The sequence below is a fragment of the Agelaius tricolor genome, unplaced genomic scaffold (genome assembly GCF_023055355.1).
Source record: "Agelaius tricolor isolate 1412-34295 unplaced genomic scaffold, bAgeTri1.0.p SCAF_30, whole genome shotgun sequence".
NCBI classification, from domain to species: Eukaryota; Metazoa; Chordata; class Aves; order Passeriformes; family Icteridae; genus Agelaius; species Agelaius tricolor.
The window spans coordinates 5,309,860-5,333,080 of record NW_027269290.1 but is presented as its reverse complement, the minus strand read 5'-3'; the positions used below and the strand labels follow the sequence as shown (position 1 = coordinate 5,333,080).

Here is a 23,221-nt window from a genome sequence, read left to right as displayed (position 1 = left end):
ATTTTTCATGAAAAGATGTCTGCGACAGTAGAGCACTGTTTTGGATGATTTAATCTTAGTGCAGTGATGGGATGGATAATGTAAACAGTGGAATTATGGATGGTAAGCACAGAGGCAGTGGCTACATTAGAAGCAGGATCATAGGTGAAATTTCCTGCAGCCTACCAGGATTGAAACTCCTTTTCAAAATCAATTGCATTATCACAGACAACTTCCTGAAAGGGACGGGGGTGGCAGGAGTGAGGTTAGCCCTGACCCTTCTCGCTGCTTGCAGAAAATGATGAAGGACAACAACCTGGTGAGGCACCTGGACGCCTGCGAGACCATGGGCAACGCCACGGCCATCTGCTCGGACAAGACGGGCACGCTGACCATGAACCGCATGACCGTGGTGCAGGCCTACGTGGGGGACACCCACTACCGCCAGATCCCCGACCCCGAGGCCATCCTGCCCAAAACCCTGGACCTCATCGTCCACGGCGTGGCCATCAACTCTGCCTACACCTCCAAGATCCTGGTGAGCTGCGGCACCGAAGCTTGGGGGCGTCCTGATGAACGTCCTGGGAACTCAGGCTGGACAGAATTAAAGGAATAAAGTGGGGTTGATTAAAATGTAGTGAGAGTGACCCCAGAGCTGCTGGGGAAGGGCTGTCCCTGTTCTCTGTGTTCCACTCACCTTGTCCCCTGTCCTACCTGCCCAAGGTGAATCTTCAAGAATCTTGGGCAGTACAAGAGCTCGGCCGTGGCTCCACCCAAAGATGGACACCTGGTCATGAGTTTTCACACTTTTATAAGTTTTGGTCCATGTCCATATTGGGGTTAAATTGTCCAATCACAGCTCCAGGTTGTGCAGTCCCATCCTCCCAGTTTGCTCTTCTCAATTCCCTGTTTGCACTTTTTGGGGCTGAAGCTGCAGCAGTGTCCTTGGTTCTGGGGCTGGAAAAGGATTGTTTGGTGTGGCTGAGCTGTGAGGAGAACACGTGAAGTTCAGAGTCATATCCTAATGCAGTACGGAGTCTGGAAAATACAAAAGCTTAAACTTAAGGCATTGTTCCATCCATCCACTTATCCATCCATCCATCCATCCATCCATCCATCCATCCATCCATCCATCCTTCAATCCATTGTTCCACCCATCCTTCCATCTATCATTTCATCATTCCACCCTGTTCCACACCCGGGTTTGGCATCCTTCATCATTTCTCCCTCCTTTTTGCAGCCACCAGAGAAGGAAGGGGGGCTGCCCCGCCAGGTGGGCAACAAGACCGAGTGTGCCCTGCTGGGCTTCGTGCTGGACCTGAAGCAGGACTACCAGGCCGTGCGCAATGAGGTGCCCGAGGAGAAGCTCTACAAGGTCTGGAACAGAATAGAAATTTACCAGGGTAGAAATCCATTTTGGATTTAGGTGAAATCCATTTTGGAATTAAGTGAAATGTGCTGCTTTGCATTATTGAGTCTGGAGCTTGCTAACAGAGATGAAATGTGCTGTTTTAACCTGTTTGGTGTGTTAACTCTGCTGTGCTCGCAAACTGCCTCAGCTAAGGAGAAAGAATGGGAACTCCCAAACTAAAAAGGGAGATAAGAGGGGCCTCTTGAACTTTGAAACAAAGGTGAGAGCCAAAGCTGAAGCTGCAGACAGAGTGACCAGAGAGTTCTCTGTACAAGGAATAATTGCAAATTGTAACTCAAAACCAGTAAAATGAATATACATAAACCTATAATGAATAGGACCTATATGAACCTATAATGAATATACATAAAACTATAATGAATAGAACCTATATGAACCTATAATGAATATACATAAAACTATAATGAATAGAACCTATATGAACCTATAATGAATATACATAAACCTATAATGAATAGAACCTATATGAACCTATAATGAATATACATAAACCTATAATGAATAGGACCTATTTGAACCTATATGAACCTATAATGAATATACCTAAACCTATTGTGAAACTCTGTGCAAGTAAAGGGCATAAAAAAGGATCGGGAATTCTCAGGGGTGTCCTTTAGGAGGAACAACCCCACATATATCCAGGGCTGTAATAAATACCAGCTTTACATCTTTTACAAGTTGTGGAGTTAAGTTTTGGGGGTTTTTTTTCCCACAAATCAGGTCTACACCTTCAACTCTGTGCGCAAGTCCATGAGCACCGTGCTGAGGAACAGCGGTGGCGGCTTCCGCATGTACAGCAAGGGCGCCTCCGAGATCATCCTGCGCAAGTAAATCCTGCTCCTGCCCCATCCCCCGGGAATCCTGGGCATCCCACGGGGCAAGGGGGCATGGGCGTGGGTGCTGGGAGGTGCCCAGTGGGGTTTGGGAAAGCTGGAGGGAAAGGGGGTGTCCATACAGGGTGCCAGGAATGGGTTTGGGAAAGTTGGAGGGGGCTGTGAAAAAGGGACAGCCCCTGTTTGTAGATGGGATGCTGGGAATATGGCAAGGAGGTTTTTGGGTGGATTTGGGAAAGCTGGAAGGAGCTGTGGGAGGGGAATGCCTCCTTTTCTGTGGATGAGGTGCCAGGAATGTGCCAAGTGTTTTTTGGGTGTATTTGTGAAAGTTGGAAAGTGGAAGTTGTGGAAGGGGAATGTGCCCCTTTTTGTGGATGTGGTGACAGGAATGTGCTGAGTGTTTTTTGGGTGGATTTGGGGAAATTGGAGGGGGCTGTGATAAAGGAACAGCCCCGTTTTTGTGGATGGGGTGCCAGGAATGTGACAGTGCCTCACTCAGCTCCCGGTCCCCTCAGGTGCACCAAGATCCTGGACAAGAACGGCGAGCCGCGGGTGTTCAAGGTGAAGGACAGGGACGAGATGGTGAAGAAGGTGATCGAGCCCATGGCCTGCCACGGGCTCAGGACCATCTGCCTGGCATTCCGGGACTTCCCTGCGGACGCAGAGCCCGACTGGGACAGCGAGAACGAGATCCTGTCTGACCTGACCTGCATTGCTGTGGTGGGGATCGAGGATCCCGTACGGCCCGAGGTACCAAACCCCCCCTGGCCTGTGCTGTTCCTGGCCCTTTTCCTGCTGCTCAGGGCTGGGATCCCCTCAGGAACTCCAGCAGGTCCTCTGTGCCCATCCCTGCTGTGCCCCCAGGGAATTCCAGCAGCTCTTCTGTGTCCCCAGTGTGTTTAAATAAAGACTGGACATGGCACTTGGTGCTATGGTCTGGTTGAGGAGTTAGGGCATAGGTTGGACTCGATGATCTTAGAGGTCTCTTCCAACCTCATTCTGTGATTCTGTGAACTCCATCAGCTCCTCTGTGCCCACCCCTGGTGTTCTCCCAAGGAATTCCAGCAGCTCCTCTGTGTCCATCCCTGATATTCCCCCAAGGAATTCCAGCAGCTCTCCCTGCTTTGCCCCCAAGGAATTCCAGCAGTTCTTCTGTGCCCATCCCTGATATTCCCCCAAAGAATTCCAGCAGCTCCTCTGTGCCCATCCCTGCTGTAGGCATTTCTCTCCCATTTTTGGACAAAACAATGGCAGCGTGTTCCTACCCAAAATTCCCAATCCTTGTGTTCTGTGCTGCTCCAGGTGAATGGAAGCAGCCAGCAAGAATCCTTGGGCTCCTGGAGCTGGTTTTCCCTCTGAGCTGTGTGCTGGGCTAATGCAATAATGCCCCATCCCTGCCTCTGGATGCAGTCTGGAGCTCTCCCCCTGCTCTCCTGGTCCCTGATGAGATGTTCAGGGATCTGGCAGTCTGGGAATTGCATTACAGATCCCCTGGCTGCAGCAGCTCTGGAGGCTCCTGATTCAATTTGCTCATTGCTCACTCCAATTTCCTCTCTTCCCTGATGGATAAACCCATTAGTGGGGTGGGAGGGGATGAAATTCCTGCTTTTATGGACGGTCTGGACGTGCCTTGGCACCCACGGAGGTGACAGCAAGGTGGCAGCAAGGTGGCAGCGAGGTCCCTTCCCTTTGGAAGGGAGGAAAGGCTGTGTGGGACTGTGAGCAAAGGGTTGGGAATTCTTTGGAGCAGGGACCTGCCCTGTCCTGGTGTCTCTGCTGGATCAGGAGAGCCATGGGAGCCCCAGGGAGGTGACAGCGAGGTGACAGTGAGGTGGCAGCGAGGTCCCTTCCCTTTGGGGTGGCAGATGCAGCTCCCCCACCCCTCCAGAGCCCTCCCCAGATCCTTTTAGGGACGAGGAGCTGCCTCACCCCCGGCGTTCCCAGTGCCAACCCTGTCCCTGTCCCCAGGTGCCCGATGCCATCCTGAAGTGCCAGCGCGCGGGCATCACCGTCCGCATGGTGACAGGGGACAACATCAACACTGCCCGTGCCATCGCCACCAAGTGTGGCATCCTGCTGCCCGGGGAGGACTTCCTGTGCCTGGAGGGGAAGGAATTCAACCGCCTGATCCGCAACGAGAAGGGAGAGGTGGGAGAGCTCGGCCCTGCGCGGGCAGGGAGGCTTCTGCAGCTGCAAAAACCCCAAATCCTGAGGGGTTTCCCAAATCCTGAGGGGTTCCCCGAATCCTGAGGGATTTCCTAAATCCTGAGGGGTTTCCTAAATCCTGAGGGGTTTCCTAAGTCCTGATGCGTTTCCCAAGTCCTGAGCGGTTTCCCAAATCCTGAGGGGTTCCCCGAATCCTGAGGGGTTTCCTAAATCCTGAGGGGTTTTCAGGATCCTGCTGGGTTTCCTAAATCCTGAGGGATTTTCAGGATCCTGCTGGGTTTTCAGAATCCTTATGAGTTTCCTAAATCCTGATAGATTTCCCAAATCCTGCTGGGTTTTCTGAATCTTGCTGGGTTTTCTAGATCCTGCTGGTTTTTCAGAATCCTGATGGGCTTTCTGAATCTTGAGGGGTTTCCCAGATCCTGCTGGGTTTCCCAAATCCTGATAGATTTCCCAAATCCTGATGGGTTTTCAGGATCTTGCTGGGTTTCCCAAATCCCGCTGGGTTTTCCTTGTTTCCTTGCATAAGGAAGCTGCTGGGGTGCTCAGCAGTGTTTGGGGTGAAGCCACTGTCCCGTCCCACTTGGGATTTGCTCTCTGGTGGGACAGAAGATTCCTGGGGAGGATTCACTTCCCTCTTCCCGGTCCTGCAGGTGGAGCAGGAGCAGCTGGACAAGATCTGGCCCAAGCTGCGGGTGCTGGCACGCTCCTCACCCACGGACAAGCACACCCTGGTGAAAGGTGGGCACTGCCCCTCTCCAAGGCTCCTCCCTGGAGTTTTTCCAGCCTGGTCCAGGCTGGGATCCTTTCCTTGGGGTTTAATTTCTTGTTTCCATGGCAGGAATCATCGACAGCACCGTGGGTGACCAGAGGCAGGTGGTGGCTGTGACAGGGGACGGCACCAACGATGGCCCAGCCCTGAAGAAAGCAGACGTTGGGTTTGCCATGGTAGGGCCAGCCTGGGGGTTTTCCTTTGTTCCATGGGATTGCTTCCAGAACCCATGGAAACTCTTTTCCAAATCTATGGGATGGACTGAAAACCCAAAAAGGGATTTTCTTAGGGTGTTGGGTTGGAGTCTGAGCTGCGTAGGGCTGTGAGAAAGGGGTTGGGAATTCCTTGGAGGTCCCAGAGCAGGGACCTGCCCTGTCCCAGTGTCTCTGCTGGATCCAGGACAGCCATGGGAGGGAACCCCAGGATTTGGTTTTTCCTGCAGCTTTTCACCCCAATTCCAGGCATGGTGCTGGATCAGGCTTTGGGAATTGATTTATGGGGGAAAACTCTGGTTTGATGCTTTTTTATCCTGTCTGAAAGAAGCAGGGAAATAAACCTGTTGTTTTTAACAGGTTCCCTGGGGGTTAATTTAGGGACATGAGCAGGAGCTGGGTGGGGAGCAAATGAGAGATTTTTAGGGAAGTGTTTTTAGAAATGTGCTGAACAGCCAAACTCAATTCCAGAAGCAGGGAAAGCTGTTCCCCTAAACCCCATTCGCTGCAGCAGGCAGGGATTTCCCCTTTGAGGAGGGATTGGGATCTGGGGAATCCGGGAAAACGCCAGGAATGGGCTCGTTTTGGGCAGGGCTTGGAATTCCTGCATGGAATTCCTGCGGGGCGAGCGCCTCGCTGTGCCGGCTCCGGGAAGCGCAGCCCGGCCCGCTGCCCTGGAGATCCTGACAGGGATTTTTGGGGATTTTTTGGGAGTTTTGGGGATTTTTGGGAAGATGCAGGGCCGTTCTCAGCCCAGGCTGGGGCAGAACCCTCCGGGCTGAGCTCTGCCTCCCTTGGGCTCCCAGCAGAGGCGCCCAGCCCGGGATGGAGCCAATCCCTGATGGAGGGAGCTGTTTCCCAGCTGTTTCCCAGCTGTTTCCCAGCTGTTTCCTGTTCGTTTTCCAGCTGTTTCCTGTTCGTTTTCCAGCTGTTTCCTGTTTGTTTTCCAGACTGTTTTCCCCCTGTTTTCCAGCTGTTTGCTGGCATTTTCCCAGCTGTTTTCCAGCAAATTTCCAGCTTTTTTCCAACTATTTCCTGTCTGTTTTCCTGTCTGTTTTCCAGCTGTTTCCTGGCATTTTCCCAGCAGATTTACAGCTTTTCTCCAGCTGTTTCCCAGCTGTTTTCTGGCTGTTTCCTGTCTGTTTTCATGTCAGTTTTCCATCCCTTACCTGGCTGTTTCCTGGCATTTTCCTGGCTGTTTCCCAGCTGTTTTCTGTCCGTTTCCTAGTGTTTTCCCAGCTGTTTTCCAGCTTTTCTGCACCATGGTTCTGTCTGGGGAAGCCGGGCCGCCTCAGAGCCTGTCCCTGAAGCCCCTGGAGCTCTGCTGGTCCTGCTGAGCAGGGATTGGCACCAGCTCTAGGGGCTTTTCCTGCTGGGCACATCCCTGGCACACAGCAGAGCCAGGCAGGGCCGTGACTCACCCCTGGCTTTGTCCCCAAGGGCATCGCGGGCACAGACGTGGCCAAGGAGGCCTCGGACATCATCCTGACCGACGACAACTTCACCAGCATCGTCAAGGCCGTCATGTGGGGCCGCAACGTCTACGACAGCATCTCCAAGTTCCTGCAGTTCCAGCTCACCGTCAACGTGGTGGCCGTCATTGTGGCCTTCACTGGCGCCTGCATCACACAGGTGAGCTCACCTGGACAGGTGGGACATGGGGAGGGTTCTCACCTGGGATGGGTGGGACATGGTGGCATCATCGTGGCCTTCATTGGTCCCTGCATCACAGAGGTGAGCTCACCTGGACAAGTGGGATATGGGAGGTCTAACCTGGGTGGGTGGGACATGGTGGTGCTGTCATCATGGCCTTCACTGGCGCCTACATCACCCAGGTGAGCTCACCTGGGTAGGTGGGACATGGGGGATCTCATTTGGGTGGGTGGGACATGGTGGTGGCATCATTGTGGCCTTCACTGGTCCCTGCATCATCCAGGTGAGCTCACCTGGGTAGGTGGGACATGGGGAGGGTTCTCACCTGGGATGGGTGGGACATGGTGGTGGCATCATCGTGGCCTTCACTGGCGCCTGCATCACACAGGTGAGCTCACCTGGGTGGGTGGGACATGGGGAGGGTTCTCACCTGGGCAGGTGGGACACAGGAGGTCCCAGAGAAAAGAAGAAATATCTTGGGGGGTGTTTTAGGAAGGTGTTAAGTACCCCAGAGCAATTCTGGAGTTCTCTTCAGGAGGAGAGTGAAACAAAGAAGGAACAAAGGTTTATTTTGGTGGTGTGACATCTTCTGTCCCCTCAGGACTCGCCCCTGAAGGCCGTGCAGATGCTGTGGGTGAACCTGATCATGGACACGTTCGCCTCGCTGGCGCTGGCCACGGAGCCGCCGTCGGAGTCGCTGCTGCTGCGCAAACCCTACGGGCGCAACAAGCCGCTCATCTCCCGCACCATGATGAAAAACATCCTGGGCCACGCCGTCTACCAGCTCACCATCATCTTCACCCTGCTCTTCGCAGGTCAGCCGCAGGGCCAGAGTGTCCTGGGAGAGAGGGGAGAGGGGAAGGGGGAAAGGAAAGGGAAAAAAAGGAAAGGGAAGGAAGGAAAGGGAAAAAAGAAAGGAAAAAGGAGGAAAGGGAAAGGGGGAAAGGAAAGGTTTTTTCTTTCTTTCTTGATTTCTATTGGTTTTTCTTTCTTTTTTGGTTTCTGTTGTTTTTTCTTTCTTTCTCAGTTTCTATTTTGGCACATTTTGGTCATTCTATGTCAACGACCTTGGTAGAAAATTCATTCAGTGTAAACACGGATCCTCTTCCCAAACTTCCCTGTGGCTCTCAGAAATGCTGTAAAACCTCTTCCACATCTTCCCTTCCCCAATTCCCCTTTTTTCTCCTGCTCAGGGGAGAAGTTTTTCGACATCGACAGCGGCCGGAACGCGCCCCTGCACTCGCCCCCCACCGAGCACTACACCATCGTCTTCAACACCTTCGTGATGATGCAGCTCTTCAACGAGATCAACGCGCGCAAGATCCACGGCGAGAGGAACGTCTTCGAGGGCATCTACCGCAACCCCATCTTCTGCTCCGTGGTGCTGGGCACCTTCTTCGCCCAGGTGACCCCAGCACGGGCGTTTTGCTTTGCCCCATGGGTTATTCCACTGGGATTCCGTGGCTTCTGCTTTGCTCCGTGGGTTATTCCACGTGGGTTATTCCATGGGTTATTCCACTTTGCTCCATGGGTTATTCCACTTGAGTTCCAATTTGCTCCATGGGTTATTCCACATGGGTTATTCCATGGGTTATTCCACTTTGTTCCATGGGTTATTCCACATGGGTTATTCCATAGGTTATTCCACTTTGCTCTATGGGTTATTCCATGTGGGTTATTCCATGGGTTATTCCACTTTGCTCCATGGGTTATTCCACATGGGTTATTCCATAGGTTATTCCACTTTGCTCCATGGGTTATTCCACATGGGTTATTCCATGGGTTATTCCACTTTGTTCCATGGGTTATTCCACATGCGTTATTCCATAGGTTATTCCACTTTGCTCCATGGGTTATTCCATGTGGGTTATTCCATGGTTTATTCCACTTTGTTCCATGGGTTATTCCACTTTGTTCCATGGGTTATTCCACTTTGCTCCATGGGTTATTCCACGTGGGTTATTCCATGGTTTATTCCACTTTGCTCCATGAGTTATTCCACTGGGATTGCTTCCAGACCATGGAAACTCTGATTTAGTCCAAATCCATGGGATGGACTAAAAACCCAAAATCCCAGCCTGGGTGTGAGGTCCCTGCTCCTTTCTGGTGTCCCATAAGTTTTCCAGTCTGGATGAGATGTCTTTGTACCTCTCTGGTGTTCCACAAAATTCCCAGCCTGGAAGTGAGTGAGGTCCTTGCTCCTAAAATTCCCAGCCTGGATGTGAGGTCCTTGCTCCTCCTCTTGTAATCCCAGGAGAGAGGGGAAGGTGTGGCCCGAGGCAACCTTTCCATGCCCAAGGTGTGACTCTTTTCTCCTGTGCTGCAGATCATCATTGTGGAGTTTGGTGGGAAGCCCTTCAGCTGCTCTGGGCTCACCCTGAGCCAGTGGTTCTGGTGCATTTTCATCGGAGTGGGAGAGCTCCTGTGGGGCCAGGTAAGGGCCAGCCCCAAATCCTGCCCCATCCTTCCCTCCCTGGCCGTGTTCTCCCTGGTTTTTCTCCAGGGTAGCTCCTTATGAAGGTGTTTAGGATGGGGCTGATGCCCCACCCCAGCAGCAGGAAAGGAGGTCGCTCATTCCCTCCTCAGTCCCACCCTGCTGCAGAGGGACACACCCAGAAGTGACAGGGACGTTCCTGGTGTCCCCACTGGGTCCTGGCAGCTCCCCTGGGCTGGTGGCACTGCAGCTGATGCCTTGAGAAGGCTGAGCTGGAAGAGAGACTGGACAGAGCCAAAGAATAAAGCAGGGATTTATTAAAAGGATCTCCTCAATGGATCCACCTTGGGCAGCACAAGAGCCCAGCCAGGGCTGCACCCAAGGTGAACCAAAATGGTCACAAAATGAACCCAAGATGAACCCAAAATGGTCACAAAATGGACATCTGGTCACGGGGTCTCTCACTTTTATAAGTTCTGCTCCATTTGCATATTGGAGTTAATTGTCCAATTACAGCTTCAGGTTATGAAGTCCCATTCTTGTTTCTCTCTCTTCGGTCCATGTTGTTAATGCTTTTGGGCCTGAGATTTTGATAATTTGAAATTTGGATCATAGAGGGGGCCTCAGATTTGGATCATTTGAAATGTGGATCATAGAGAAGGGATTGTTTTCTCTCCCTACTCTGTGATCAGAGCTCACCAACCCTTAGTACAAAGCTCAGACCCACGCACGAAAGCAGCACAGAATCTAAAAACCCCAAAAGCAAAACCCTGAGGCATCCCCAGGACCTCAGGCTAAGTCCCTGCTGTGTCCCTGCCTGTCCCCAGCTGATCTGCACCGTGCCAACGAGCCACCTGAAGTTCCTGAAGGAGGCTGGGCACGGCATCACCAAGGAGGAGATCCCCGAGGAGGAGCTGCCCGAGGACGTGGACGAGATCGACCATGCGGAGATGGAGCTGCGGCGGGGGCAGATCCTGTGGTTCCGGGGCCTCAACAGGATCCAGACCCAGGTACTGGGGGGCAGCAGGGCTGGGGGGGGCTCTGCCTGCTGTGTCCCCTCCTCTCTCTCTCCCCCTGCAGGGGCTGTGTCTGCAGAGAGGTGACAGCTGCTGCTCACAGGATGCCATCGCCTCCCGGGCCAGGCTTCGGTCTGTGCCTTTGCAGGGAGCCAGGATAACCTGGATTTGGGGACAGCTGGGGGTGGAGGGAGGCTGTTCTGCTGCAGGCACTGTGCTGCTGGTCAGCAGGAGGCTGGATGTGCCACTGAGGGTCACCTCAGCAGCACAGGAGGCTGTGAGGGGTGCACGGAGCGCCCCAGGCTCTGCCCTGCTCTTGCTGAGATGCTGGGATGCTGTTCCCAGTGGGAATGTGCCCAGCAGGGATCTGCCAGCACCAGAGCCTCAAGGTGTGGCTCCTTGTGCCACCCCTCTGTGCCACCTCCCCGTGCTGCACACCCAGAGCTCAGCCCCACGGCACACGACAGGAGAAAATCTCTCAGTCTTCTTTTTACATCACTTGGTTCTCCCTGACTTTTTTCCCCTGATTTTTTTCCTTTTTCCCCACCCCAAAAGGGTGGATTTTTGCTCCCACCAAGCCCCTCACTTTCCTTGGAGGCCAGGGCAGAGCTGTCCCATGGAGGGAAAAATCCTGGTGTCCCCAGGCAGGCAGAGCTGCTGGGTCACCTTTGTTCCTTCTCTGTCCCTCCTCTGTGACAAACAAACGGGGACAGGGGCTGGGGCAGAGTTAACTTTGCTTCTCTGAGCTGTCACCTCCACAGTGGCACCTCAAGGGCCTCAAGGTGAAGCTCAGCCTCGGTTCCTGGCTGGCTGTGAGCCCCGAGGGGCAGCTGGGCTCTGTGTGGGGGTAACCAGTGCTTCACTGACATGAGGAACGTGCTGGGAGCATCCAGGCCCTCCTGGAAGTGCTGCAGATGTGCTGGAAATCCGGGAGCTCTGCAGGGCTGCAGTGCCAGAGGTGCCCCTGGGGCTAAGCCTGGATCTTCCCAGGTGTTTCCCTGTGCTGGAGCTGAGATGAGCTCCTGCCACGTGAGAAATGGGTGCTGGCACGTCCTGGAGCTTCTTTGGGGTCCAACCTGAGCATTGGGGGGGGCTCCTGTCCGCATTTGGGGTGTGTGAAAAGGGCTCAGGGGAGAAGAGGGATATCAGAATGGGGCAGGAGCCAAGCCATGTGTGAAACACCTGCCCAGCCAGAGCTGGGGCTGGAGGAGGTGCCCAGAAGGTGCCACGGGGCTGGCATCACCCAGCCACAAAGTGCCCAGGAAGCCACGGTGGCCCCTGAATGCTGCTCAGTTCCTCGAGCCTTGGGACACATCCACAGGGCAGCCATGGCCCCACCACCAGGGTGCTGCATCCCCAGCAGCCCTGAGGCCTGGGAGAGGGGCTGGGACATCTCCTGGGCTCCATGGAGTGTCCCCAAAGTGCCCCACAGGGCTGAGGCATCAGGAGCCCTTCCCAGCAGCTGCCCACTCGCACTCTGCCCACCCTCTCTGTCTGTCTCTGCTCCTCCTGCAGATTTTTGGATAACCCCAGGTGTTTCCTCTGCCACTGCCTCCCACCACAGCCCTTCTGGTGGGGGGATCGACCCTGCTGCTCTGGGAAGGGCAGAGCTGGACACTCTCTCTGCTCCAACAGCAAAACCCCACGTGGGTTTCAGGGAGTGTGGGGTGGGCTCTTTCCTCCTTCCTCCTCCTCTTCCTCGCCTCTCCATCCTCCTCCTTCCTTGCTGTCTGTCTGCCCGCCCTCCCCTGTCCCCTGTCCCTGTCCCTGTCCCTGTCCCTGGCCGGGTGTCGCTATCTCACTCTCTGGTTCTTTGCAGATGGACGTAGTTTACACATTCCAGACCGGCGCCTCCTCTTTGCAGGGAGCCCTCAGGAGACAGCCTTCCATCGTGAGCCAGCACCACGATGTAAAAAATGTTTCTAGCCCAACCCATGTAGCTCTTTCCTCCGTCAATTCCACTCCCACCACTTCTGCTGTTGCTGCTGCTGCTGCATCTCCTCCTGCGGGCAGTGAGTGATGGTCTCTATTACAATGCATGACTTTAATGAGCACAGAGAGCACCTGCACCCCCCTAACCCCGCCTGCTCTCTCTCCCTCTCAGCCTTGACTCACACACTCAGTCCCAAACCTGAAGGATGGGGCGGGAAACCCTTCAAAACCCCAGGGTTTTTTTATGCTGTTAACAAAGTTATGAACCTTTCTGGTCCTTTTTTCCCCCCCCAGTTCCTTGTTGCTTCCTCTAGTTTTACCTCTTCTCCTCCTTTGCAGGGCTGGTGTTTGTGTCCACCCTCCTGAGGGTGGGCAAAAATTGGCAGTTCTTGCTCAAAAACCCCTGAGTTCACGAGCATTGCTGGGAGGAGGGCAAGGCTGAGCCCAAATCCTGCTGGTTCTTCCCACTGGCCAGCCCTGGGCCACCCCAGGGATGGGCAGAGGAGTTGCTTGAAATCTCTTCTGGAGGCAGAGTGGCCACTGGGACTGTCCCCAAGGCTGGCTGAGCCACGGCAAGGAGGGACAAACAGGACCTGCTCCTGCCCTGGGTGCTGCCTGTGGCTCAGCTGGTGACGCCTCGGGGCTGCTGTCCCCCTCTCTGTCCCCACCTGGGGACTTGCATGGCCTGGGGACATCCCTGTGCTGCCCTGGGGAGCCAGAGGATCCTCGGTGCCCACCTTGCTCTGCACACTCTGGATCCCAGGGTATGCAGACACTGCTCTGCATGGAAATGGGCATGGAAAACAATTCCTGCTGGACCCCAGTGGGAATTCTGGGTCCTGGATCTGGCACTGGCTCTCCAGACCCTAAAAAAAGCATGGAACACAATTCCTGCTGGATCCCAGTGGGAATTCTGGGTCCTGGATCTGGCACTGGATCTCCAGACCCTAAAAAAAGCATGGAACACAATTCCTGCTGGACCCCAGGGGGAATTCTCGGTCCTGGATCTGGCACTGGCTCTCCAGACCCTAAAAAAAGCATGGAACACAATTCCTGCTGGATCCCAGTGGGAATTCTCGGTCCTGGTTCTGGCACTGGATCTCCAGACCCTAAAAAAAGGCCCTGTCTGTGTTCATCACAGCTTGCTCTGCACATTCTGGATCTCAGGGTGTGCAGACACACAACTCTACATGGAAATGGGCATGGAGGCCACATTCCTGCTGGATCCCAGTGGGAATTCTGGGTCCTGGAGCTGGCACTGGGTTTTCAGACCCTAAAAAAGGCCCTGTCTGGTGCAGGGCTCTCTCTCTGTTCATCGTGGGCTGCTCTGCACACACTGGATCCCAGGGTGTGCAGACACACAACTGTGCATGGAAAACAATTCCTGCTGCATCCCAGTGGGAATTCTGGATCATGGATCTGGCACTGGGTCTGCAGACCCTAAAAAAAGGCCCTGTCTGTGTTCATCACAGCTTGCTCTGCACATGCTGGATCCCAGGGTGTGCAGACACACAACTGTGCATGGAAATGGGCATGGAAGCCACGTATCAATGGGAATTCTGGATCCTGGCTTTCCAGGCCCCCCCAAAAAGGCCCTGTCTGATGTAGAACCCTCTGTGTGTTCGGTGTTGGGGCTGGTGAGCACGTGGCCCTGGGTTCTGTCTGCAGGCTGGGAGCAGGGAATGTGGCTCTGCTGGATAATTGGCTTTTTTATTGCACAGTCACTTATCCCTGTTCTCCTCTGATTAGAGAAATACCCTCGGTGACTTTCTGGAGAGCTTTCAGGCTCTGCTGTTTATGCACTGTGGGGGAGGAGAGAGAATTTGGGATAATTTTGTTTTCTCTCTGTTTAGCTGACTCTGAGGCTGGCAGCTGATTGGGTTTAACCCCAGCGATTCTGGAGCAGCACAGCTGCCTCCTGCTCCTGCCTGCATCTGGGAAAACCTCCAGGATTTTCTGATGGAATAAAATCTGCTTAGAGGGGCTCAGAGCAGAGGGTTTGCAGGGGTGGGGATGAGACCATAATGCAGCTTTTTTGCAGTCTGTGGATCCATGTTTTCCCCCATTTTGCAGCGAGGGAATAGAAAACTTGGATAGCTCATGCAAACTTCGCCAGGAGCTAACCCAGGTCTCCAAATTTCCTGCTGTTTTCTTGCCTGGATTTCTCTTGTTTCCCTCTGCTGCTTCCCTCTCTCCCAAAGCTCCTCTTCCCTCCACGCAGATCTGTGGTGTCCCTCTCCCATGGATGAGTTTCTCCAGGGCTGGATTTGCTGTGTCCCTTCCTGGAGCTGCTGCAGAGCTCTCAGGAATCCATGCTCAGGTTTTGGCAGAGCCCAGCTGCTCCTGCTGGGAATTCTGCCCTGGATTGAGGGGCTGGGCAGAGCCAGGGGCACGGGATGAGATGCCCAGGGGCTCTCCCCCAGCACGTGGAGGTTTCACGTTCCACAGGAATCGATCCCAAGCCTGGAGGTTGCATTTGAAGCTTCCAGGTGGAGAGGAGGCGGGAGGAGCCGGGCGTGGGAGGGAGGGAGGGGCGGCTCCAGGCTGGAATTCAGCTCTGCTGGCGCTGCCTGCCTCATTCAGAACACATTTCCTCCCTGTTCCCTTCCTTTGAGAGGGAACAGCTGAATTCATCTCGCAGCAGGTGATGGAGAAGGGAGGAAAATCTGAGGGAAGCTGCAGCAGGAGCTCCTTGAGGGGGCTGAGCAAGAGACTGAGCACAGATTCCCTGGAATTGCTCCAGGGAGCCTTCCCTGCTGCTCCTGGCAGTGCTGGACAAATCTCCAGGGCTCTGGAGGTGATTCCTTGGGAGAGGAGATCTCCTGCTCCCACGTGAGAGGGGGAGGCTTCTGTGGAGCTGCTCCTAAATGTGAATTGTAGATGCCACCACCTCATGGCTGTGACAGTCCCTGGGTTCTCCTTGGCCTCCTCCTCGTGGCTCTGGCAGTCCCTGGGTCTCCTTGGCCACCTCCTTGTGGCTGTGACAGTCCCTGGGCTGTCCCTGATCACCTCCTTGTGGCTGTGACAGTCCCTGGGCTGTCCCTGGCCACCTCCTCGTGGCTCTGGCAGTCCCTGGGTCTCCTTGGCTTGGTGGGATTGTTCTCCTTGGTTCAGTTGCTGTTTTAGGGCTCAGGACTTGCTGTTCTCAAGTTGTTGCTGATGTGACAGATGATCAGTCTGAGGTGGCCCCGGTGGTGTCCCTTGGCCTGTGCATTCACCGGAACTGATCCAAGGTCATCAGTGCACAAATCCAGCTCTGAATTGGTTCCCAGCTCACTCAAATTCCCATTTTTCCAGGCCAGTGGTGCTCCAGGCTCATGCAAAGCTCCTTCTGTGGGGCTGGAGACCGAGCACAGACTGAAATTGCTCCAGGGAGCCTTCCCTGCTGCTCCCAGGGGTCTGGGATAGGAGATCTGGTCCCGTGTGAGCTCTGCTCCACAGAGCTGAGGCTTCTGCTGCTTCCCTGGAGCCCCAGCAGGGCTGGGATGTGACACTTGTCACCCACCTGAGGCCAAACCTGTGAGCTGGAGGGGTTTGAGGCTGGAATTCCAGAGGATCTGAGGGGAATCCACTGTGCAGGTGTGTTCCCAGAGCTCTCCCTCCCAGTGCAGGGCAGGTGGCAGAGCCATGTCCTGGTGCTCTGGATCTCCTGCTCCAGCCTGGATTTCAGTGGAGCTGCCCCAGGGCTTTCCCAGGATTGTGAAGGAATTCCTTCAGAATATCCAACAGAATCTGAATTGGTCTCCAGCTCCATCCAATTCCCATTTTTCACTGCCTTTGGAAACCACTGGGTTTCCTGCAGGTGCAGGGAAGGCTGCAGAGCTCCAGCAGTGTGGGGAGCCCCACAGAGACCTGGCCCTTCACCTGGATCCTCACAGTACCCACCTGGATCTCTGCTCCCAGGGGCTCCAAAAGAGCTGGAGACTCCTTTGGCAAGCCCCAGTCCTTTGCAGAGCTGTAGGAAGGACCCTCCCGAGCCCAGGCACGGCTCCCACAGTAGAGTTTGCCCCCGCTGTTTGCCTAACCCACCTCTTTTTGGAGCCGTAGTTCCCCCACCTCGTCCGTCCCTTGTCCTCGTGTCCGTCCGTCCACGCCGGGGCGCGCGCACCCCCACACCAATTTAACGACTAATTAACGCCTTCTGGCTCCCGTCCGTGCAGACTGGAGATCTTGGGGTGGAGGTTTGGAGTCGTCCTTTGTCTTTTCTTCTGAGGCTGGTGGGTCCCCAGCACCCCCGTAGTGCCTGACTGCCCCCAGTTCACCGTAGATGTCTCATTTTTGACCGAGCTGTCTGTTCAGTGGTGATTTTGTCGCTGTGGTTGTTCCGTTGTTTTCTTTTTTTTTTGTTGTTGTTGTTGTTTGATGGTTGTCTCTCATCATTTCTTTCACTTTCTCCCTCGAGCCCTGCCCTCTGGCAGCACCACTGACCCCTTGTTTTTTTCCTCCCCGCGCCACCCAGATCAAAGTGGTGAATGCGTTCCGTAGCTCCCTGTACGAAGGCCTCGAGAAACCCGAATCCAGAAGCTCCATCCATAACTTCATGACTCACCCAGAGTTCATCCTGGAGGAAGACGAGCCTCGGACACCATTCCTTGACGGCACCGAAGACGAGCCCGAGCCTGACGGACTCCAAAAGCGAGGTGGGGGCAGCCTGGGGGGCTCCACGGCCCTCAACAGGAACAACAACGCCGTGGACAGCGAGTTCAGCTTCCCCGAGCCCGGGAGCCCCTTCCACAGCCTGGAGACCTCTGTTTGACCTTAGAACTTGGAATTCCCCCTCCTCCTCCTCCTCTTCCTCGTCCTCATCCACCTGGGCCCTGTGTGATCCCAGCACCAGTAACTGATCACACTGCTGCGGTCAAACTGCTCATGCCTGTATCATCATTGGGGGTTTTTGGGGTTTTTTTTGGGGTGGGGTGGGGGTTTAATGTGTTTTTTCTTTTTTTTTTTGTTTCATTTTGTTCTTTTTTTTTACCGTTATTTAGCAGTGGGAACCAGAGTACCACCACGCTGGGTGTTGGGAGAGAGGCTAAGCCAAAAAAAAAAAAAAACAAAAAAAAACCAATTGTGCATCTCCATCCCTGATTTTCTGTGGTACTCACCCAGGGGAAGCTGCCAGGTTCTTTCCTCTCCAAGAGTTGGGCTTTTCACTTGGGCTTTTCACTTTGGAAAAATGCATGTTCCAAGGAAATTCAAATTGTTGTAGTCTTACACTCCCTCAGCTCGAAGGCTGGGGGTGCACTTGTGACTTGATTTTATTTTTTTTGTGTTATTTTATTTTTTTTCACATGTGGTTTTTAGGGGTTTTTTCTTCTAATGTTGGGGTTTGCTCTTTGCTTGTGGGATTTGCCCCCCTACCCAGTGGGAAGTGGGGAGGGGAAGTCACTGCTCCAGTGCAAAAATTAAGGAATAAACTAAAAAATCCCAGCCAGGGGAAGGTGTTTACTCCAAGGTTCAGAGATCCAGGCATGCCCACCAGTCTTCCACTTTTGAAAAATGGTACCTGGGCTTCTTCCAACTCCCCCTCTGTGTCAGCCCACACGTTTTTCTCTCTCTGTTTCCAAACTGGGAGGTGAGAAATGATAAATTCTGATTTTCCTGCAAAGGTGGAGGTGAAACTGCCAGGGAAAAGGTGGGGGGAGAGCCCTCCGGTTGTGAGGGATGCAGCTTCTTCCTGAGGAATTCTCTAGGAATTCTCCTCCTCTAGGAGAGGCCTCTCTGCTGCTCTTGGTCAGAAACTCCTGGGGAGAGGATTTTTGCAGCTCCTGCCCTCCAGAACAGAGGGGTTTTGCCCTTTTTTCTGTGCTCTTGGGGTCCCCTCAGCCTCACAGTGATCTGGGAGGAGGCTCCAGCCATGCCCAAAAGCCGTGGGAGGATGAGTGGGGATCACCCCAGCTGTTCTTACAGTCCAGTGGAAGGCAGGGATGCCCCTGGATGATCCCAGATTTTCCTGGAGCTTTGGTTTGCCTTGGTTTGCCTTGGTTTGGTTTGGTTTAGATTGGTTTGGATGGCTGCAGGTCTCCCTGAGGAGGAGCTGCTGGAGGCTTGGCCTCACTTGGCTGATTCTTTTGGAGCTCTTGGGCCCTTCCTCACCTCCAGCCCTGGGAACAGCCCAGTGAGAGTTCATTGCCTTGGAGTTGGCTCTGGATTGTCCCTCTGGCCATGCCTGGAGCTGGAGGCAGGAGCTTGGGGGAAGCTCTGCCACCTCCCTGCTCTCCTCCATCCCCTCTCCTCGAGCCCTTCCTCACCTCCAGGCCTGAGAACTGAGATTCCAGTGAGAGTCCCTTTCCTTGGAATTTGCTCTGGATTGTCCCTCTGGCCATCCCTGGAGGTGGAAGCAGGGCTTGGGCTTCTCCTGGGAGCCACCTCCCTCCATCTCCTTCCCCTGAGCCCTTCCTCACCTCCAGCCCTGGGAACAACCCAGTGAGGGTCCCCTTTCCTTGGAGGTGGCTCTGATTGTCCCTGTGGCCATCCCAGAGCTGGAGCAGGGCTTGGGCTTCTCCTCCACTTGGGGAAGCTCTGCCACCTCCCTGCTCTCCTCCATCTCCTCCCTTTGAGCCCTTCCTCACCTCCAGCCCTGGGAACAACCCAGTGAGAGTTCATTTCCTTGGAGGTGGCTCTGATTGTCCCTCTGGCCACCCCTGGAGGTGGAAGCAGGGCTTGGGCTTCTCCTCCTCCTCCTGGGAGCCTCCCTGCTCTCCTCCATCCCCTCTGGCTGAGAGGAGCAGAGCAAACGAGCTGGAAACGAGGCCATTCCCACCCCTGGATGGGCAAACCCTGGGATTCCAAACCCTGAGGGGTTTTTTTTTTAATCTTTTTTCTTTTTTTTTCGGGAAAGGCTGGCTCTGGCTGGGTTCTCCTCCCCACCCTGCCCCACCAGGAACGCACAGTGGAATCTCCCGTGCCTTGTCCGAGCACTGCCTGCAGCACCTCCTGCCACGCCAGGCCCAGATCTTTGCCAAGATTTAAGTGTTCCTTAAACCACAAACACAAACCAAGTGTCTCTGTGTCTGTGTCCTTCCCTGGGCTGGGAGGAGGAGGAAGAGGAGGAGGAGGAGGAGGGAAGGATGAGCTCCTTTTTCCTGCTGAGGAAAGGTCTTTATCCCAAAAAATCCCAAATATCCTGAATATCCCGAGTGTCCCACCCTGGTGCTGGCGAGCTGGGCTTTGTTCACTGCCAACAGCAAGAAGAAATTGCCACCACTGCCCGTCCCCAGTGCAAATTCAGTGTCCACCCCATGCCTGGCTCCTCCTTGCCTCCCTCCCCCAAAAATATTTAGATAAATATTATTTTTATTATTTTAAAAAAATAACCCAGGGGAGTGAGGGGATCTTGGGTTAAACACCAGGAAAAACAACACAAAAAAAAAATAAAATCCCCAAACGAGGGGTGGTTGTGGGGTTTTGGTTCTGTGCTAAAGGTGACGTTGCTTAAAGAAAAAAAAAAACCAAAAAAAATCACTTTTTCTATTTTAAATACTTGCAAAAAAAAAACAAAAAAAAAAAAAGAGAAGATATGGTGTTCTTACAAGCTTACATAAATATTTATTAAATACTTTTTGGGGGGATGCACCAATTATTTTTTTTTTTCCTTTTGATATTTTTTTTAATACCTCAGACCTGTTGAAAAAAAGAAATAAAATAAAAAAAAAAAAAAAAGAAAGACTCAAACCAACAACAACTTCAAGCCAACTTTGGAGGCTCTCAAAGTCACTCCCAGAAATCTGTGACTGGCAGGGTTTGCCACAAGGGTCTGGTCGTTCCTTTAGTTTGCTCTATTTTTGTCGTTCTAGTTTCCATTTTAGGAGTGGGGGGGAGGGAGAAATAATGCTATATAAATATTATGCAAAAAAGTAAAAAAAGAAAAAAAAAAGAAAAAGAAAAAAAATCTAGTTTTCTTTAGCTCAGAAACTGATATTTTTACGTCAGCCATATGTATTTTGTTTAAAGAAAAAAAAGAAAATAAAGAGATCTCGAGTCCTGCCGCTGCTTGAGGGCAGTTGCAAGGGACACTTTAATTAATTCCGTGGATTAATTAATTCAGCCATCGGATGCCAGTCAGCTTCCTTTTCTCTGAGCAGCCATCTTTCTACTAGCCGTGAGTTGGATGACACAAATGGGGTTTTTTTATATAAATATCTATAAATTATGTTGGTGTATGGCTGGTTGCTTCAAGTATAAATGTTTCTTGTGCAGATTTCCTGTAAAGTTTTGTTTTTTTGGGTTAAGTTTCAGTGATGTCCTGGCAGCAGCTGACTCTTGGCTTAAGTTATTGAGGACATTACACAAAAAAAAAAAGAAAAAAGAGATTTGGGGGAGATTGGTGCTCCAAAAAAAAAGAAAAAGGCATGGTCGGCGGCACGGACTTTTGGGGACTTTCTGCAACATGCCTTGACTAGGGGGAGATATAAATATCCATATAAATATATATTATTATGAATAATTTCTGTTTTTTTTGCTTTGTTTGAACTGCCACGAGTGCGCGCGGAGCAGGGGAGGGCCGGCGCCGTGCCCGCCAGGAAGCAAAGCCACCCCCTCCCTCCTCCTTGTGATCAACTTGCCTTGGAATGCTTTGTTATTAAAACACTCTGAACATCCTTCTGCATCCAGTTCTTGATCCCAGCAGGGCGGATTTGTGGATTTTCCGTGGATTTTCCGTGGATTTTCCGTGGAATTGGCGGATTGGTACCAAAGACACCGCGGCCTGTGCGTGGCTCGCTGGCCAGGCAGCTCTTGAGGTTTTCTCCTGCTGAGGTTTTTATGATTTGCACAGGGAGATGGGTGTGGGGAGGGGGTTTAATTTCTTTTTTTTTTTTTTTCCCCAAAGGTTTTCCGTGCAATAAAGTGAAATTTTCCAAGCGATCTCAAGAAGGAAATAAACTAAACCGCATTTGAGCATGGGCGGCCTTTTTCCCCTCACGCCCGGGCCTGGAGGCCTCAGCCCCTCTCTGAGGGGAAAAAAACCTGAGTTGGACAAAAATCCCATCCCAAATGCCCAAAAGGCATCTCCAGGTGCCACTGCCAGCTCCTGGCACCTCTGGCACCACCTGAGAAGGTTTTTGTCCCTCTCTGGGGGACACCTGGGCCTGCATGGCTTCTGCTCCATCCCCAACCCTCTGAGCCCAAAACGCCTCCTGCACCCCCAAATCTCCCCTAGGGCCACAGGGATGTGGGGGAATCCTTTTCCTGCTCCTTTTCCTGCTCCTTTTCCTGCTCTTTTTCCATCCAAACAGGATTTTTTTTTCCCCCAAATGGGGATTTTGGCATTTCTTCCTCTCCAGTATCCCCCCCTCACCCCGACTCTGCTCTCTCCAAACTCCCCATTTTTCATCCAGCAAAACCCATGGTTAAAAATGCCTTTAGTTTATTTCCTCCCCTTCAATAAATATATATATATATACAGTCTGAACTCAACATTTATGTGTGTGTATATATATTTATCCAACGCTCTCACAAAACAAAACTTTCTTTTGAAGAGGGCACGTGGAGCCGAGTTTTTCTTTTTTTTTTTTCCAGTAACTCAGTATAATAAGCACTGGTATTTTTGTATAAAAAAAATGGGAGAGAGAAAAAAAGAAAAAAAAAAACCAAAATACAAAACAAAAGACTGAATATTATGTGGTATGCATGACATTAAAAATCAAAACAATGGTGGTTTCAAAGCAATATGTACCCTGGTGTGTTTGCCATATCCTAGAGTCCAGCTTAAAGTGCACCTGATCTGTATTGCATTTTGATATTAATCTCTATGTACAATGTTTTGCATGTAATTTATATGGATCTTGGGAGAAAAAAAAAAAAAAGATTCTGAATGAATTGTCCGTTGGCTTCTTCTGAGAAAACAAACTCCAAGCAGAGCTAAAACTCCAAAATGGAAGCAGCAGAGTGCTTGAAGGGTTGGGAAAAGGGGGTGCAGTAAGAAAAAAAGAAATGAAGAGGGAGAAGGGGAACGGTTTGGAATCAATAAAGCTTTTGGCTGTTGAGCAGAAATGATTGCATCCAGAGAATAAAATGTGTAACTGTGCCGTGCTCCGTGTGTCCGGCAGCTCGGGGGGTCTGTCCCAAATCCTCCCCAGGAACGGCTCCAGTGGGGTGGAAATGGTTGGGGATCCAACCCAAGCTCTCCTCAGTGTGGGGTTTCTGTCATTTCATTGATTCTTCTTCCATAATCTGGAAGCAAAGTGCCCAAATTGGTGCCAAATGCTACCAAAAAGGTCCTGCTGGGCCGTGAGGGGCTGCCCTGCCTTAATAATTGGTATAGACCCCATGTGTGGTATTCAGACACATAATTCTCTCTCCCAGGATTTTTCCTGGGGAAAAGGCAGTGAGAAGCTTTTGGCTGTTGAGTAAGAAAGTCTTACATCCAGAGAATAAAATGTGTAACTGTGCCGCGCTCCGTGTGTCCGGCAGCTCGGAGGTCTGTCTGTCCCAAACCCTGCCCAGGAATTCACATCCCTGAGGGGGCGTGAGGGAGGAGGGGATGGCACCTGGGAGTGGGGACCATTCTGGGGACATCGGGGGGAATTTCCTCACGGAAAGGGCGGCCAGGATTTGGAAGTGGCTGCCCAGGGAGGTTTGGAGTGCCCCTCAGCCCTTGAGGTGACAAGGAAGGACTGGACGTGGCACTGAGGGCTCTGGAACAGGTGGATGATCCGGGAGGGATTCTCAACCTAAATTCTACGAGAAGAGGGTAGGATGGAGAAACACGGCCATGTTCGCTTCACAGGGAAAAGATGTGTCACCTTTTGGAGGATTTTTAAAACGCGGGGAAGCCAAAAAGCACAACAAAAAT

At 52.6% G+C, this 23,221-nt stretch overlaps 1 protein-coding gene across 6 annotated transcripts in view; it reads left to right on the top strand.

Annotated features, from left to right (window-relative positions):
- Positions 1–22,022, top strand: part of ATP2B4 (ATPase plasma membrane Ca2+ transporting 4) — a 60,661-nt gene extending 38,639 nt beyond the window's left edge. For 5 of the 6 annotated variants that reach the window (XM_071449987.1, XM_071449989.1, XM_071449992.1 and 2 more), the window contains exons 10-23: positions 275–517; positions 1,220–1,354; positions 2,132–2,238; positions 2,760–2,994; positions 4,213–4,392; positions 5,064–5,151; positions 5,252–5,358; positions 6,835–7,026; positions 7,649–7,862; positions 8,241–8,452; positions 9,374–9,481; positions 10,309–10,491; positions 12,317–12,509; positions 16,889–17,064. In XM_071449987.1, the coding sequence (XP_071306088.1) occupies positions 275–517; positions 1,220–1,354; positions 2,132–2,238; positions 2,760–2,994; positions 4,213–4,392; positions 5,064–5,151; positions 5,252–5,358; positions 6,835–7,026; positions 7,649–7,862; positions 8,241–8,452; positions 9,374–9,481; positions 10,309–10,491; positions 12,317–12,509; positions 16,889–16,914 (2,223 nt within the window). In that variant the 3' untranslated portion in view covers positions 16,915–17,064. Of the gene's footprint in view, positions 1–274; positions 518–1,219; positions 1,355–2,131; positions 2,239–2,759; positions 2,995–4,212; positions 4,393–5,063; positions 5,152–5,251; positions 5,359–6,834; positions 7,027–7,648; positions 7,863–8,240; positions 8,453–9,373; positions 9,482–10,308; positions 10,492–12,316; positions 12,510–16,888 lie in introns of all 6 variants that reach the window. The other variant, XM_071449993.1, reaches the window with a different exon arrangement.
- Positions 22,023–23,221: the final 1,199 nt, after the last annotated feature.